Raw genomic sequence first — 14,294 nt, 5'->3', positions numbered from 1 at the left:
TGAATCAAATATAAAAAGCAAAAAAAAAAAAGCAGGGTATCAGACTCCGGTGAGAACCATTACCGTGCTTAGGTTCATATAGGCTTAGGGCGAAAAAAAAGATAGATTTAAAAAAAAAAAATTAAAAATGATCTATACTAGATGGTTACCCATAAAATACATAGATGATATGTATTTTTAATTATTTCTAAATTTCTATTATTTTGTGACGATGATAAAATCATCTATATGTATATAATTTATTTGATTGTTTGATACATTGAGTATAGTTTAAACTAAATTCTATATAAATATAAATTTTAGGTGTGATTGTTTATACATGGCAGCAAATTAGTCATTTTTTTGGTTTTTTGAAATGTTGAATAGATATTAACAAAAAAATAAACAAAACATATGCAAAATATAACCAAAACATAAGTAAAATATTTGTATGTATGTGTTTTATAATATATTAGATGTTTGAAAGTAAAATAGAAAAACCACATGAAAGTTGAAAATTTGCAACTACACTAACAAAAAGCTAATGTGACAATAAAAAATAGATGGTATGATATTTCAGAGTCTATTTTATGTGTTATTACACATTAGCATGTTGTTAATTAATTAAAAATATCTTTCGTAAAAAAATTTAATACAAATTCTCAATTTTCATGTGATTTTTCATTTTACTTTTAAATATTTAATAAATTATATAATACTCTATTAATGCAAATAAAAGATTAAAAAATATGAAATCAGAAGAATTGACAAACAAAATATCATAGATTTTTAAAATAATAAGCGTAAACACATTTTCAAACTAAATACATAACCTAACTAAAAAAAAATATGTGCCTTACAATTTCTTTCTATTTTGTGGCCTTGGGCAATTGCCCTTTTCAATATAGATGAGGCACGACACTGGTGAGAACCTTGACTTAATCCTCCTATTCACTCATCTCGTCCTCAGTGAGAAGCTCCTCCTCGGAGAGATCCCCGCGAAGCTCCGGTGACAAAGCTGCTGGATCAAGCTCCAAACAATCTTCTGGAACATTCTCACCTTCCTGACCACTGAGCATGTGATAGACCACCTGATGTGAGAACTTGAGCAGTTCTTTGACTGAGAATGCCAACTGATCAGAATCGCGACGAAAGACAGCTTTGAATCCAGGGACCTTCACTAATGGCAAAACCATTACACCTACTTCCCTGTCAAAGTCTTCAACCACTTCAACGATTTCAAACTCGTTCCACTCTTCTTCATCGCTCCAATCATCTTCATCTCCCCATGATGGTGACCAGTTTTGTATACAAAGCCCACACATCACCTTTCATTGGATAGATGTGAATAAACCCTTCAGCATCTTTTGTACACTTGAGTCTATGTGAGAATAGCGTGAGAGCTTTGGTGTTGATCATGCGTTCCCCGATTGAGAAGCGTCCGCTTGTCTTGGAAAAACCTGAATCAACCCACTTCATTGTAGCCGGTTCCTCATCGTTGGTAATATCCAGCCAAGAAATACTCATGTTGAAGGGTTCTTGAGAGACAACACTATGCACCAGTGCATAAAACCGGGGCATTCCATCATAACCATAAGCAGCCCATACTTCATTCTCTTTAAACGAACCTCCAAGTCGGTCCTTGTCAAAGTCATAGAAATCATTATCTGGAACAAACTTAGATCAAAGAGGGCTTATCTCTTCAGCAACAACAGCGTCAACAGCACCAACAACACCACCATTATTGTCTTGAGAGGTAGATGCATTCTTCTTAAGGCTTAGTTTGATTGCATTCCTAGCCTTTTCAGCAGAAGCACCTCCAATCATATTTGGAGTATTCTCGAGTCTGCCACGTCTGCCTCTATTTTTGCGGATATTTTGTAGGAACATATCGATATCGTCGCTTGCGTCCATTTCTTGAAAAAAGTTGAACCAATAAGAGAGAAAGCTTTTGAATATAACACAGTAAATTACAAATCAATGAAAACATAAGTTGAACCAAAATTCGTTATGGATCAATCATTAAATTTAATATCCAACTAGATTGTTTGCGCCCTAAAATTCGTTATAGATCAATCATGAAATTTAAAATCCAACAATATTGTTCTTGTAATTAATATATTTTCTTTAAGATCTGTTTCAAATATAGATGTCCGTCCAGATCTAAAGAGTAACAAAAACACTTCAATAAGCAACCCATGCCAAATCTGGAAAATCTACAATAAGTTTGTGGGCGAAAGTTCGCTGAAAATTTATAAAATTTGAGAAAGCTCGTTACATAGTAAAATCACGAACTCATGAAAACAGATTCGGGTTTCAAAAACATGTTTATTGAAGTGTCTCTAAAATATTGATGTCTCTAAAATTGAAGCTAATAAATATCTGAAAACATTAAGCGTTTATGAACATGTATATAAATATGTTTAAGACAAGGAAAGGTGATACGATCGAACACACACAATTAGTCAGGAAAACACAAACTGAATAACAGCAACCCATTATCAAAACGAAGGAGTAGAGATTAAAACACGAAAATCAAAACTAAAGTAACAATTCAATACCTTTACTTCTCCACACAATTAATCTGAAGAGCCAAACACCAAAACCCACCTATCAAAAGAGAGATATTCATATCATATTACATAACATAACTGAGAAAAGAATGATGCATAGTAACGTTACGTAGGTGATGAAAGTATACATATACATACCTCTACGTTTAGGAGAACCAAGAAAAGAACAGTTTTAAACTTGTAGGTGATTTTGCTTATGCTTCTTCGTTAGATTAATCGATGAAGAAGCTCAATTTATAGAGCTTCGAACAGCATATTTTTTTCTTTTCTTTTATGGTAAAATGTACCATGATTATATTACTAGTAATTACAAAATGTATCTAGTCAAAGTTTCCAGTGCTCAATTTTAAGTTATTTCCATTCTCAAAATCTGCAATTAGTGTTTGTCTAAATTAATCAATTTATAGTATATATGTTTTGGATTTATTTCTCTTTTTGCTTGATAAAAAAAAAACTTTGAACAAATTAAAGACTTATTTATTTCTCTACAAACTGTAACAAGATATTTATTTATGTTTTTTTTTTGTTTCTTTTTTCATTATTGTAGTTACTTTTTAATATGGCTAATTATGGTCAAAGTAAGGACGACCGTATTCGAAAAAGTATATTTTTATTATTCTTCCTAACTGTAAAAGATATTTTTTTTTCTGAGAGATATTTCAAAATAAGTTAAATTAAATTTCAAATTTAGAATTATATATTATATAATTATTTGAAAATATTGCTAAATAACAAAATTAAAAATTATTCCAAAAGAAGAAAATAATAAGTAGGGCTAAAACTTCATAAATATTGAACATATATAACTGTGAATTTAAGAAACATAACGATCAAAATAAAAACTTATAATAAAAAAAAGTAATATGGTAAAAAGACTCAACTCTAGTTAAAAATTATTAAATGAAAAATCATAATGAATTGAGGCAACTCTAATTGCATTGAGACAAATTATTAAATAATTTGTATGTATTATAAGTATAAGATATTGTATGAAAAATTATTGTAATGAGTAACAAGCATCATAACAGTTAATAATATTCATATTACTCATAAACAAATATTGTGACGAAGTGTCATAAGTGAGAATATCAAATAAACGATTATAATAAGTCAATGCAATTTTCTGATAAAATAATTTTTAAAATAAAATAAATTTTATCTCGAGTGAAAATTTATCAACCAATAATTATAATAAAAATACATAACTTCTAAAACTAAAAGATAAATAGTTAAATCTTATAAAATACATATTTTACGAACGTTACGATAAATAAATGCAATTGTAAGTTACATAACTAAAGTTGATTAAATTTTCATATTACTATAATCATTTCTAAAATCTTTAGTTAGATTATAGAATAATATTGGATATTGAATATTAAAATTCATATTATTTAGATTCAGCATGAAACGAAAAACTTTATGTCAGCGAACAATGATTCATTGATTTGTTAGTTATCTAAGAAGAGACAAATAAGAGAGAGTTCAAAAGACATAAACATTTATATAAACAAAACTATTAGAACGAAAAGTTGTAAATAAGATATGGTGAAAAGACATAACTCTACAATGAACAAAAGCAACTGTATGATTTTCTTTTATGATAAAAGACACAACTCTACAATGAATAGACGCAACCATATGATTTTTTTTAATAATTATTTAACTAAAAGATACGACAAAAAATCAACTGTTACTGGCATTTATTCAAATTGTTATTATTATATAGATTTTTATCGTAAAAGGTACAACTCTACAATAAACAGACACAATCATATAATTTTTTTGAAAATAAATATATTATATAGATATTTTATGGTAAAAGACACAACTCTACAATGAACATACGCAACTGTATGATATTTTAAAAATAAATATAAAATAATATTTAACGAAATGATCCTCCTTTTATATTGAAGCGACGAATCAGAATCATTGTTTTTCTTCTAACAGGTGAAATTTTATCCGGAAAAGAATACCATTTAAAACGATTCATTTCACGTCTACTACAATTAAAGCGTCCAACACAAATAAAAAATATACAAAATAGCTATATAGCTTGAAGATATCTTTCCAGATCTAGATTTTGTAGTAATTTAATACAACATCCAATTTCGATGTATGCAGCCTATATAAACAGATTTTCAATAGAAGACATCTTTATTATCATATTCAAAAGTTAAATCCAAAAACTCACTATATAATCCATCTAACTCTAGGAAAAAAACTTTAGGTATTTTCATTAAATTTTTCTATTTAAAATTAACTAAAAGTTGTAAATTAAATTCACCATTCCAAAAAACTTTTGTTAAATCAAGAATTGGAGAAATTTATTTACTTTTAAAAGAATGAATGCTAGAGAATAATTTAGAAACTGTAAAAACCGTTGAGAATGAAATTTTATATTATTTTGTATCATGGCAAAAAAATTGAAAACAGTTTGAACAGACAAATATATATAGATTTCAAAATATACGAATATTCGTATAAAACACAAATTTACAATGAACTGTTGCAAATTTACAAAAAAAACTATTACAATAAACAATTGCAACTATTCATAAAACACACAATTGAAAATTTCTACAGATTTTTTGGATAATTATCCAAAATATACTATTAAAAAAAAAACAACTGTTGGTAGCATTTATTTGGATTGCTATTATAAATAGATTTCACTATCTTATCCCTCATGGGAAAATGGTATATTTCAATACGTACGTGTATTTTAAATTTCTTAGTGGGCCTGGTATTAGTGGGTTATCCAATTAACTATTGGGCCTTATATTGGTGGGCCTATCCCACTACGCAGAGGTTCTTGGAGAAGTCATCAATGGCGGATACAGAAGCTATGAGACTCGAAGACACCTGAGAGAGAGAGAGAGAGATGAGTATTCGAATTTGTAATCTCCCGTTCAATTCAAGCTTCGCGCCGCAACCTCGTGCTCGTATCTCCTCAAGGTCTACACGAGTCTTCGCTCGTACGGAGAACGATACTCAACAACAACTCAATCTCTCTGTTCTTCGCTTCACTTTCGGTAATTCTCTTCCTTCTCCACTTGAAAGCTCAGATTTTTGTTTTGTTTTTAAGCATTTGTGAGATAAGTTCAGAATCGGATTGTGTCTGCATTTGTTAGGGATTCCTGGGCTAGATGAATCTTATCTACCGAGATGGCTTGGGTACGGGTTTGGATCACTTCTTCTTCTTAACCACTTCTCAGCTTCTGCTCCAATCAATGAACCTCAGCTGGTAATGGCTTAACAGTGTTTAAGAAGTTTTTAAGAGATAAATTTTAGCATTTTTATGTGATTTTATTTTTGTGGTGATAGAGATCAGAAGCTTTGGGATTATTACTAGCTGCATTCTCAATAGCTTTACCTTACATTGGAAAATTTCTCAAGGTAATTCTGATTTACATTTTCTACTTTTGAGTGAAGTGAAATTTTGCTGTTTGTTTATAGTAGTAACTGTTGTTGATGGGTGGTGTGTTTAGGGTTCTGTAGTGGAGCAGAGAACTCTACCTGAAGAGGGAGAGCAAGTTTTTGTTATATCATCAAATATTGGAGATTCTTTGAAGGAGGATTTAGCATGGGCGACGTATGTTTTGTTAAGGAATACAAGTACGATAGCTGTGGTATGGTGTTTCTGTCTTGGATGAGGGGTTTGATCTTATTTGGTGCTTTGTTTTGTTCTTACTTCTCTGTTCTACTTAAAAATGCCTGTTTTTTTTTGTTCAGTTGATATCCGTTGAAGGTGAGCTTTGTATTCGCGGGTACTGGAATTGTCCAGATCAGATGCTTAAGGCTCAACTACATGACTGGTTTAAGAAAAAGGTGGATGAAATTGGCTTGGCTGATGTGAAGGAGACCCTTTATTTCCCTCAATATGAAGGTATTGCGTTTTCTTTAATCGCACAACCTTGATTTTGTTAAGTAGTGTTGATCTATTGTTCAGCAGTGTTGATCCACTGTATACTTGAAATTTTACTCATTTGGGCTGCGGAAAGACAACTGTCTTTTGGTGATGTAATATTGTAACTTTCAGTTTGGTTTATAGGTTCTTCAGCATCTTGGGATATTCTTCCCAATGGGACACGTTCTCTTTTTGTACAACCTCTCATACAAGATATAAATGAACCGCAGAAAATGGATGGGTTTTTGCTGGTAGCTTCTACTGCTGGATATGCATACAGCGATAAAGATAGAGCATGGATTGGAGCTATGGCTGAGAAATTCAGAGGTTAGGTTGTTCCCATGGATCAAAACGAAATAGGACTTCTTGCTTTCTAATTTTTCTCTTACTGTGGCTTTTGGTAAAGTTGTCATTGTGCAGTCATATATATGACATACTTTCATCACTTGTATTTATGCTTCCTTGCTGGTCTATCTGAATATGGGAGGACTTTGCATGTTCTGATAGAAAGTTAACTGGATATGAGCCAGGCATTTAGTTTCTCTTACTAATTTATTTATAAAACTTCATGATGTCATGATCCTCGTGGGTAGACTACGTAGGACTGGCTATATAGAATCTAAAAATAATAATAATGATATACAGAACCCAAAAGCATTGAACATCTTATTTTCCAGGCCGTGAAGCTATTAGTAATGTAGCAGTTGTTTAATAAAAAATCCTTAGGATAATGCTTTTTTTATAGTCTGACGTAGTTAGTGTTCTCACCTTAAAAATTGATAGCTCTTATCATCAATGATGATACATAATGAAAGAAAATATGAACCTATTTCTAAACTTTATTTGTAATGTTTTTTTCCTTCATATGACTTGTAGGATGACATAAGGTATTCATGATAATTTAATCTTTGACTCATATCTTGATACTTGATTGATGACTGGCGAGAGACACTTCAGTTTCTACAGGAATTTCTCAAGGCCATAAACCAGATTCTGTAAAACCAAAAGAGAATACCGGAAGTAGTTAGATAACAGTAAGACATCAATGGATGGAGAATTCTCGCCTTTCCTTGTTACCTTGAGGCGTACCACCTTTCTGATAGCTAGGAGTAGGCCAGGCATTAGGGACCTTACGTCAATTATGTCGTGTTTAATAGTGTAAACCTGTGTACAGTAGTTTGTGGATGAGATACCTTATGAGCTATGAAGCCTGAAAAGTGAGAATCCAATATTCGGTTTGAGTTTTGAAAATAGATTGCAGTATTGATAATTACATCTCCTGGACTTGAGAAGTAGACTTGTGTACTAGATGGTAGTCCCGGTAGAACCATACTGTGAACACGAACCCCGTCTTCTCCAATTACTTGACCTCTTGCCTGGAAATATGAGTGAAACTCAGGCTCTATTATGTATAATATGTACACAATCCTTATTGGTCTATCTTTGTTAGCCTTTCTGACATTCTTTTTCTGCAATGTTATTCATGCTTTACCTTAACATCTGTTGAACTATCCTCTCTGTTGTAGATCTGACCAAGATTTGATATGTTGTTTGCGATTTGGGTGGCTTCTGGAGAAGGAAGATCCTGCATTTCATAGGTATCTTTTGAGTCACTTCTTGTGAATCAATTGCAAAAGCTGCATATGATTTTTTTGTCATAGATGACTATTTCATCATATTTACCTTGGTTCATGCAAATGATATGCAAAAGGTCTATATTGTCTTGGCAAATTCTCTATATGCAAAAGCTCTATATATGGATCTTTCGTAAGCCGTAACTAGCCTCATTAGTCTTGTTTGCCTTAATTAGTCTTGATGAACATTCCAAAAGTTTCAAATTCTAGGAAATCTAAACTGTTTTTGTTTTTGTCATACCGCTGCATTAGGCCTTGACTCCACGAGTTCTACATTGTTGTAGTGGAAGGAGGCCATGATCACAGCCTGCTGGAGTAGTATAGATCCTATGGATAGAGTTGGTGCTACTAGGCATCCCTATAACGCAAGCAGGGATGAAATTAGATTAAACTGGGCCATCTCTCGTCTAACAATTGTTGCTTCTGGACACACTCAACCTCACAAAGAAAGGAAACATAATGAATTATCTGCGAGTATCTCACCCTGTGCTCACCATGGTGGCCTTGTCACATAGTGCCGATAACGCAGATACTGTCTCTGGCTTAATCCGAGGTACATACACCACACTCTTCATCCCAAATGCAGTTGCCTTGATATATTCAGTACTCATGAACACTGTTGATAGTTTTCTGATTTTACCATACTAGTGGATATATGGAGCTTGATAAAAATTTATTACCTGTTTTACATTCTCATACACTGTTGACGGGTCTGTAAAGTCGATCACGACTCCAACTTCTTTTCCCTACCAACGATATTTCCGTTTAGGTTGTTCTGTAGAACTTAAAATCTGGTGGAAACAGAGAGAGGGAGGGTTTGGAAAGAATGGGAACCTGAGATATTGAGCCTAAGACCATTGTTAGATCACTCACTACGGGTATCTCTAAAGGCTCCTCCATGTTGCACAGCTAGTCAAGAACATTAGAGTTAGGGAGTCAAAATCTACCAGTTGGAATAGTATGTACAGAGGGGTTATAAGTTAAGCCACCAAGCCAATATCCTCGCCAAGAAAATGGTTATCGACAGCACCAGCTAACTCCATTCCCCTGGCCTTAGTCACAGCAACCACAGCCGCTCTTCCTATTTCCTTTGCAGCTCCATTTATGATAACCTGATAGTAGTAGCATTATCAATCAAAGCTGCATTGTATGGCAACTCGATGACGATGATGTGATTACCTTTATGTTGTTTTGTGAAGGTTGAGAAGCGGAGCAGGTAAAGGAAGGCCTTGAGGGTTTGAGATGTCGTGATAGCTTGAAGAAGTGGCAGTTCACAGCTGCCATTGCTCTGACCCCGGAGATAGCTTTTGCCTTCTGTTTTTTTTTTTTTTTTTGCTTATAGTTTCCTCATGTTGATAAGAGATTCTGCACTGTTCGTGTCCTCTGCTTAAAACGATGTCAGTTTTGTTGGAGGCGTATGGATGGATAAGGTTACTTTGGCTCTTTGTTTTTTGTTTCTTCAAGATAATTTCAAAAAATTGCCAATGATTTTTATTTTGTCCCTTCAACAAAAAGATTTATAATATCATTTCCAGTAAATTTTTCTTTTGAAAAACCAAATTGTTTGTTAGTTTCATATGATTTATTCTAAACCGTTGAAAAATAACAAAAGAGATCTTTTATGGAACACATAAAAATACGAGGATCAATGTTGACCACACAAAAAAAAAAGGTAAGATGGTACATAAAAGAATTGTTTTCCAAGAAGTCTCATCTTTTGGCTTCATTCTACTCCTACCAGGTATTATTGATATGATCTTACATTCTCAGTGTTTACATGTTCTTAAATAAGTGTTTGCGTTATAGTCTTGTAGTTGGTGATTAGGTTTATAGTCTTGTAGTTGGATTTTGGACTTGAGTTTAGGAACTCTGATATATGCTTACGATATGATGTTTTTGGTTTTATTATATACCACCAATATAAAAGTCAAATCCTTAGGCCATGAAACCATTAAAAAGCGGTTTTCTGAGTTGCGTTTTCCAAAAATATACGGTGAAGAGTGTGTTATACATCGGGAAAAATGTTATTAAAATCATGAAATTTCAAATTTTGGCCATTTAAAATATGAACTTTGTTGTAGGCCATTTAAAACATCAACTTTTGTTGACTAGTTTTTTTATGAAGTTTCGTTGACTAGGCCAAAATAGGCATAACGTTAAATCTGATAGTTGACCTACTAACAGATGTTACTATGCCGTTAATCATTCCGTTACTGACAAAACGACATCGTTTTAATTGAAGTTTTAGTTTGAAATAATGTCATTTAAACCAAGAACTTTTAAATATAGGCCATTTAAATCATGAACTTGTAAATGTATGTCATTTAAACCATGAACTTTTAGTTTATGTTATTTAAACCATGAACTCGCTCTGGGCATTCGGTAAAAACCAGACAACCTAAAAATTTTGGTTATCAGAGCAAATCAAAGAGAGAAAGCTTAATCGTTCGGTGCAATTGATTTGAATAACCGGATATTGGTTTGACTCGGTAATCGAATCGATTGGTTTATTAGAAACTGTAGAAGTATATAAGCTTAATCGGCTAACCCGTTTAACCCTAGTTTAGTTTATCTCTTCTTTCTTCGACTCTGCCTCATGATGCGATTCTGAGAAAGAGAGAGAAGAACATCATTTCATCATTCTTTTTCGATCTTTGTTATGTATTTTGTGTCTTTCTGTTTTTTTCTTGAGTCTTCTTCATTTATTAGGACACTACACTAGAGTCTGAAGGATTGATCATCTTGTTTTTAGGATACTGCACTAGAGTTTGAAAGATTGATCACCATTTTTATGTATTATGGTTTACATAACATAAATTTGAAAGTTCATGGTTTAAATGACATACATTTACAAGTTCATGGTTTAAATGACATATATTTACAAGTTCATGGTTTAAATGGCCTGTATTTAAAAGTTCATGGTTTAAATGACACTTTTCAAATTAAAACTTCCATTAAAACGACGTCGTTTTGTTAGTAACAGAGTGATTAACGGCATAGTAACGTCTGTTTGTAGGTCAATTATCGGATTTAACGTCATGTCTTTTTTGGCCTGGTCAACGAAACTTCATATTTAAAAAAGCTAGTCAACGATGTTTTAAATGGCCTACAACAAAATTCATGTTTTAAATGGCCAAAATTTGAAAGTTCATGATTTTAATGACATTTTTCCCGTTATACATCGGTCCACTAGAAATCCACGGTGAATAATCATTTTTTTTATTATTATGTAAGTAAGCTCTATATATCATCCCAATTTCAAAAGACCAATACTAATAACAAAAAGCCATATTTTTTTGCCTTCTCTCGTCTAAACCTAAAAACCAGCGGCAGCCAAATTTTTTCAGATCTGGGACCGGAATGCAGTGGTTCCTTTAGCACCGGCTCCGGTCTCCTTTTTTTCTTCCTTTCTTGTTTTGCTTTAGTTTTATTTTAAGTGAAGTTTTTGGCCTTCAATTGGGGATTCTATCAGTTTAACCAGATTGTGCTTTTGGGTGTCTTGAGGAAACGGTCGAGCAGTTCAGATTTGTTTGGTTCATGGCTCTTGCGAGGAGGATGGTGCTGGATCTGAGATCGACAGAGACAAGCCTTCGTTTCTTCGCCTGCTCACGACCCAGATCTGTCTCTCGCTCTTGTGCTTGAGTTTGTTTTGATGCCGCGTTTTTTTGGTTTGTGAGTGCTCTGTAGGAAGACTTCACCTTGCCATTTTTTTACTCGCTCATTCTTCTGCCTGGTTTTACTTAATAGGATCCCTTTCAGTTCGTCTCTTTTCTAAGAAGAGGTTCTTTTTTGTGAAGTTTGTGCTTGGCTCTCTGCTTCACATCCTTTTGCTCTTAGGTGGAAGTTGCTGCTGATGGCAACCTCTATAGATGAGTGTCGTTTCAGTTCTTGAATTTGAAGCTCATCGAAGTGGTTTTGTTTTGCTCTTTGTCTCTGCGTGTCCGAACATGGAGGATGTCATATTGCGTTCTTATGGTTTCTATCTAGGCACTCATTAACGCTTCAATCGCCGCATCTGAAAGTGTATTAAGGTTCTGAATTGGACCTTTGCTTGTCAGGTTATGAAGACTGGTTCTTGGTTTGGAGTGATCATCTCTCATTGAGATAGGAGGAGGCAGTTGTTGATGATGTTTTGGCCGTGGGCAACATTGGTACAACTCATTCGCAGAAACTTCAGAAGATGAGATTGATTTGTTTGTTTAGACCTAGTGTTTGTCTTCGTTATTATTGTTAGTTTGCCTCTGTTTTTAGTTGTTGGGTTCGTTCTATTTCGTTTTAGGCTTTCAACTTCTCTATTTAGTATTTCAAGTTGTTTTCGAGGACTTATCCTTTGTCCGTCAGCTTAGCCTCCTTTTTTTGGGCATTAGACTCCGGGGATATTTCTGTTTTCCGCCGGCTTTAGATGTATTTCACAATGTATCCTTTCAAGTTTAATCAAGAACATAAGATAAAAAAAAAAGAAGTAAGATCTCTATATATACCGATGTAGTTGTGGAGCGTATCTCAAAATTCACAACAACTCTATTTTTACTCTTTCTCCAAAAATCCTACATTGAACCAAAAAAAAAAAAAAAAAAAAAAATTCTTCTTCTTTCTAGGCTTCTAGCATTTATTAAAGCGAGGTTAATGTTTTTTTTTCTACAAGGTACTACTATTATTATTATCTTTCTTGTTCAAATAATAATAGTTTAATTAAATTATTTTGTATTAATAGTTTAATTAGAATAAGATTATAGATAATATATTAACTGTGATACCTCGTTTTGCAGAGAGGTTTAAAAATATTGATTTGGTCACCTATGTCACCAAAGTGCACTTATCTTTTCGGTCAAGGATCATGAGAGAAATCCAGAGTTAAGCGTGCTTGAGCTAGAGTAATCTCAGGATGGGTGACCTTCCGGAAAGTGATTGTTGGAACCGTGCGAGTGAAGTTTAAACACAGGGATATATCATGTGGTGATTTGTAGGGACGGTAAACAAGTCTTTAAAGCCCCCTAGACGTAGCAAACCGACAGTCAGATATGGATGGGCTCCCAGGCCTAGTAAGAGGATGTGAAGCCCATTAAGGAAAGTGGACCCATGGACTGGGACTGGACATGGAGCCCACTGAGAGGTGGTGGTTGGGACATTACAAGTGGTACCAGAGCCGAACCCAGACGAGTGTGGAGTCGAGTGGGCTCACACCGTTGGGGGTGACAGTCTTGCTGTGCAACGAGGACGTTGCGATCTATTATTGGGGGTGAACTGTGATACCCCAGTTTGCGGAGAGGTTTAAAAGAATTGATTCAGTCAAGGGTCCTGAGAGAACTCCAGAGTTAAGTGTGTTTGAGCTGAAGTAGTCTCAGGATGGATGACATTCTAGGAAGTTATTGTCGGAACTGTGCGAGCGAGGACAAAACACAAGGAAAGATCATGTGGGGATTTGTAGAGACGTAAAAAAGTCTTTAAAACCTTCCGGACGTAGCAACGAACCGTTGGATATAGATGAGCTCAAGGGCTTAGTGAGAGGACGTGAAGCCCATTAAGGAAATTGGGAACATGGACTGGGAGTGGACATGGGGACCACTAAGAGGTGGCGGTTAGGACGTTACATTAATACTCTTTTTTTTTTGTCAACCATTGGACCACAACTGGCCGGCCCATTAGCCAAATTCCTACATTCTTAGGAGCCGGGACTCGATCCCGGGTGTGATGGTGCCTTCTACTAATGGACTTACCTCCTGCCACTGCACTAAGGTCACTTCACTTACATTAATACTCTTATAAAATCTATTAAATATTTATATTAGTTTAAACTCATAACAATTAAAAATATGATTCACTATTTATTAATTTATGTTTTGCAATTTGAAAATTTGTTTATATTTCATTAATTTTTAAATAGATACATATATTTACTATAGATAGTGTTTATTAAATATTTAATTTAAAATACAGTAGTTTTATGTACAAAATCAACTTAGTTATTTTCAAAATTTTATTTTAATTATATTTGTAAAATTTAAGTTTAAAAATATTCAAAAAATTAGTTTAGTAATATTAACAAAAAATTACTAATTTCCTCATGCAAATTGTTACTCTAGTTAATTATTATATATATTTATATTTGCTCTCGTAGTAATGTTTACTACTGTTTTTATTTTCATAGTAATTTTTTTAATTATATTGGATACATCGTAATTGTTTTATTATATT

The 14,294-nt window shown here is 33.5% G+C and overlaps 2 protein-coding genes and 1 pseudogene across 8 annotated transcripts; 1 reads left to right on the top strand and 2 right to left on the bottom strand.

Annotated features, from left to right (window-relative positions):
• Nucleotides 1-917: 917 nt before the first annotated feature.
• Nucleotides 918-1,662, bottom strand: LOC147948977 (uncharacterized; annotated as a pseudogene).
• Nucleotides 1,663-5,365: 3,703 nt separating this feature from the next.
• Nucleotides 5,366-7,012, top strand: LOC104727110 (protein COFACTOR ASSEMBLY OF COMPLEX C SUBUNIT B CCB2, chloroplastic). Of its 3 annotated transcripts, none has more exons than XM_010446126.3 (6): nt 5,366-5,590; nt 5,690-5,802; nt 5,883-5,954; nt 6,047-6,187; nt 6,291-6,444; nt 6,610-7,012. In XM_010446126.3, exons 1-6 carry the CDS (start codon nt 5,440-5,442, stop codon nt 6,795-6,797), a joined length of 819 nt encoding a protein of 272 aa, XP_010444428.2. In that variant the 5' UTR covers nt 5,366-5,439; the 3' UTR covers nt 6,798-7,012. The 3 variants fall into 3 exon arrangements, with proteins under 3 accessions (XP_010444428.2, XP_010444423.2, XP_010444437.2); XM_010446121.3 differs by having other exon boundaries at nt 6,598-7,012; XM_010446135.3 differs by having other exon boundaries at nt 5,370-5,590; nt 6,696-7,012.
• A 160-nt stretch (nt 7,013-7,172) lies between these two features.
• Nucleotides 7,173-9,585, bottom strand: LOC104727127 (dihydrodipicolinate reductase-like protein CRR1, chloroplastic). 5 transcript variants are annotated; one of them, XR_015581258.1, is made up of 10 exons: nt 9,279-9,585; nt 9,089-9,211; nt 8,934-9,008; nt 8,780-8,845; nt 8,583-8,689; nt 8,341-8,457; nt 7,958-8,050; nt 7,740-7,841; nt 7,543-7,629; nt 7,173-7,458 (listed from the first exon to the last, which is right to left on the bottom strand). XR_015581258.1 is itself a non-coding variant. In XM_010446146.3 (10 exons), the coding sequence occupies exons 1-10, from the start codon at nt 9,381-9,383 to the stop codon at nt 7,426-7,428; spliced, it is 897 nt and encodes a 298-aa protein (XP_010444448.1). In that variant the 5' UTR covers nt 9,384-9,585; the 3' UTR covers nt 7,173-7,425. The 5 variants fall into 5 exon arrangements, 3 of the variants coding, with proteins under 3 accessions (XP_010444448.1, XP_010444456.1, XP_087342774.1); XR_015581261.1 differs by having other exon boundaries at nt 8,583-8,668; nt 9,279-9,531; XM_010446146.3 differs by having other exon boundaries at nt 8,594-8,689.
• Nucleotides 9,586-14,294: the final 4,709 nt, after the last annotated feature.

Source organism: Camelina sativa, chromosome 2 (assembly GCF_030686135.1).
Source record: "Camelina sativa cultivar CO46 ecotype springtype chromosome 2, ASM3068613v1".
NCBI classification, from domain to species: domain Eukaryota; kingdom Viridiplantae; phylum Streptophyta; class Magnoliopsida; order Brassicales; family Brassicaceae; genus Camelina; species Camelina sativa.
Note: the sequence above shows the minus strand (reverse complement) of the source record. Positions and strands in the feature narration are given on the sequence as shown.

Bases quoted from the DNA above. Each gene is read 5' to 3' on its own strand.
- LOC104727110 (XM_010446121.3), top strand. From the start codon at position 5,440: ATGAGTATTCGAATTTGTAATCTCCCGTTCAATTCAAGCTTCGCGCCG. The intron at 5,591-5,689 runs GTAATTCTCTTC...TGCATTTGTTAG, and splicing joins TGTTCTTCGCTTCACTTTCG to GGATTCCTGGGCTAGATGAA. The intron at 6,445-6,597 runs GTATTGCGTTTT...TGTAACTTTCAG, and splicing joins TTATTTCCCTCAATATGAAG to TTTGGTTTATAGGTTCTTCA.
- LOC104727127 (XM_010446146.3), bottom strand. From the start codon at position 9,383: ATGGCAGCTGTGAACTGCCACTTCTTCAAGCTATCACGACATCTCAAA. The intron at 8,458-8,593 runs GTGAGCACAGGG...CTTGCGTTATAG, and splicing joins TATGTGACAAGGCCACCATG to GGATGCCTAGTAGCACCAAC. The intron at 7,630-7,739 runs GTAATTATCAAT...TACTGTACACAG, and splicing joins ACTTCTCAAGTCCAGGAGAT to GTTTACACTATTAAACACGA.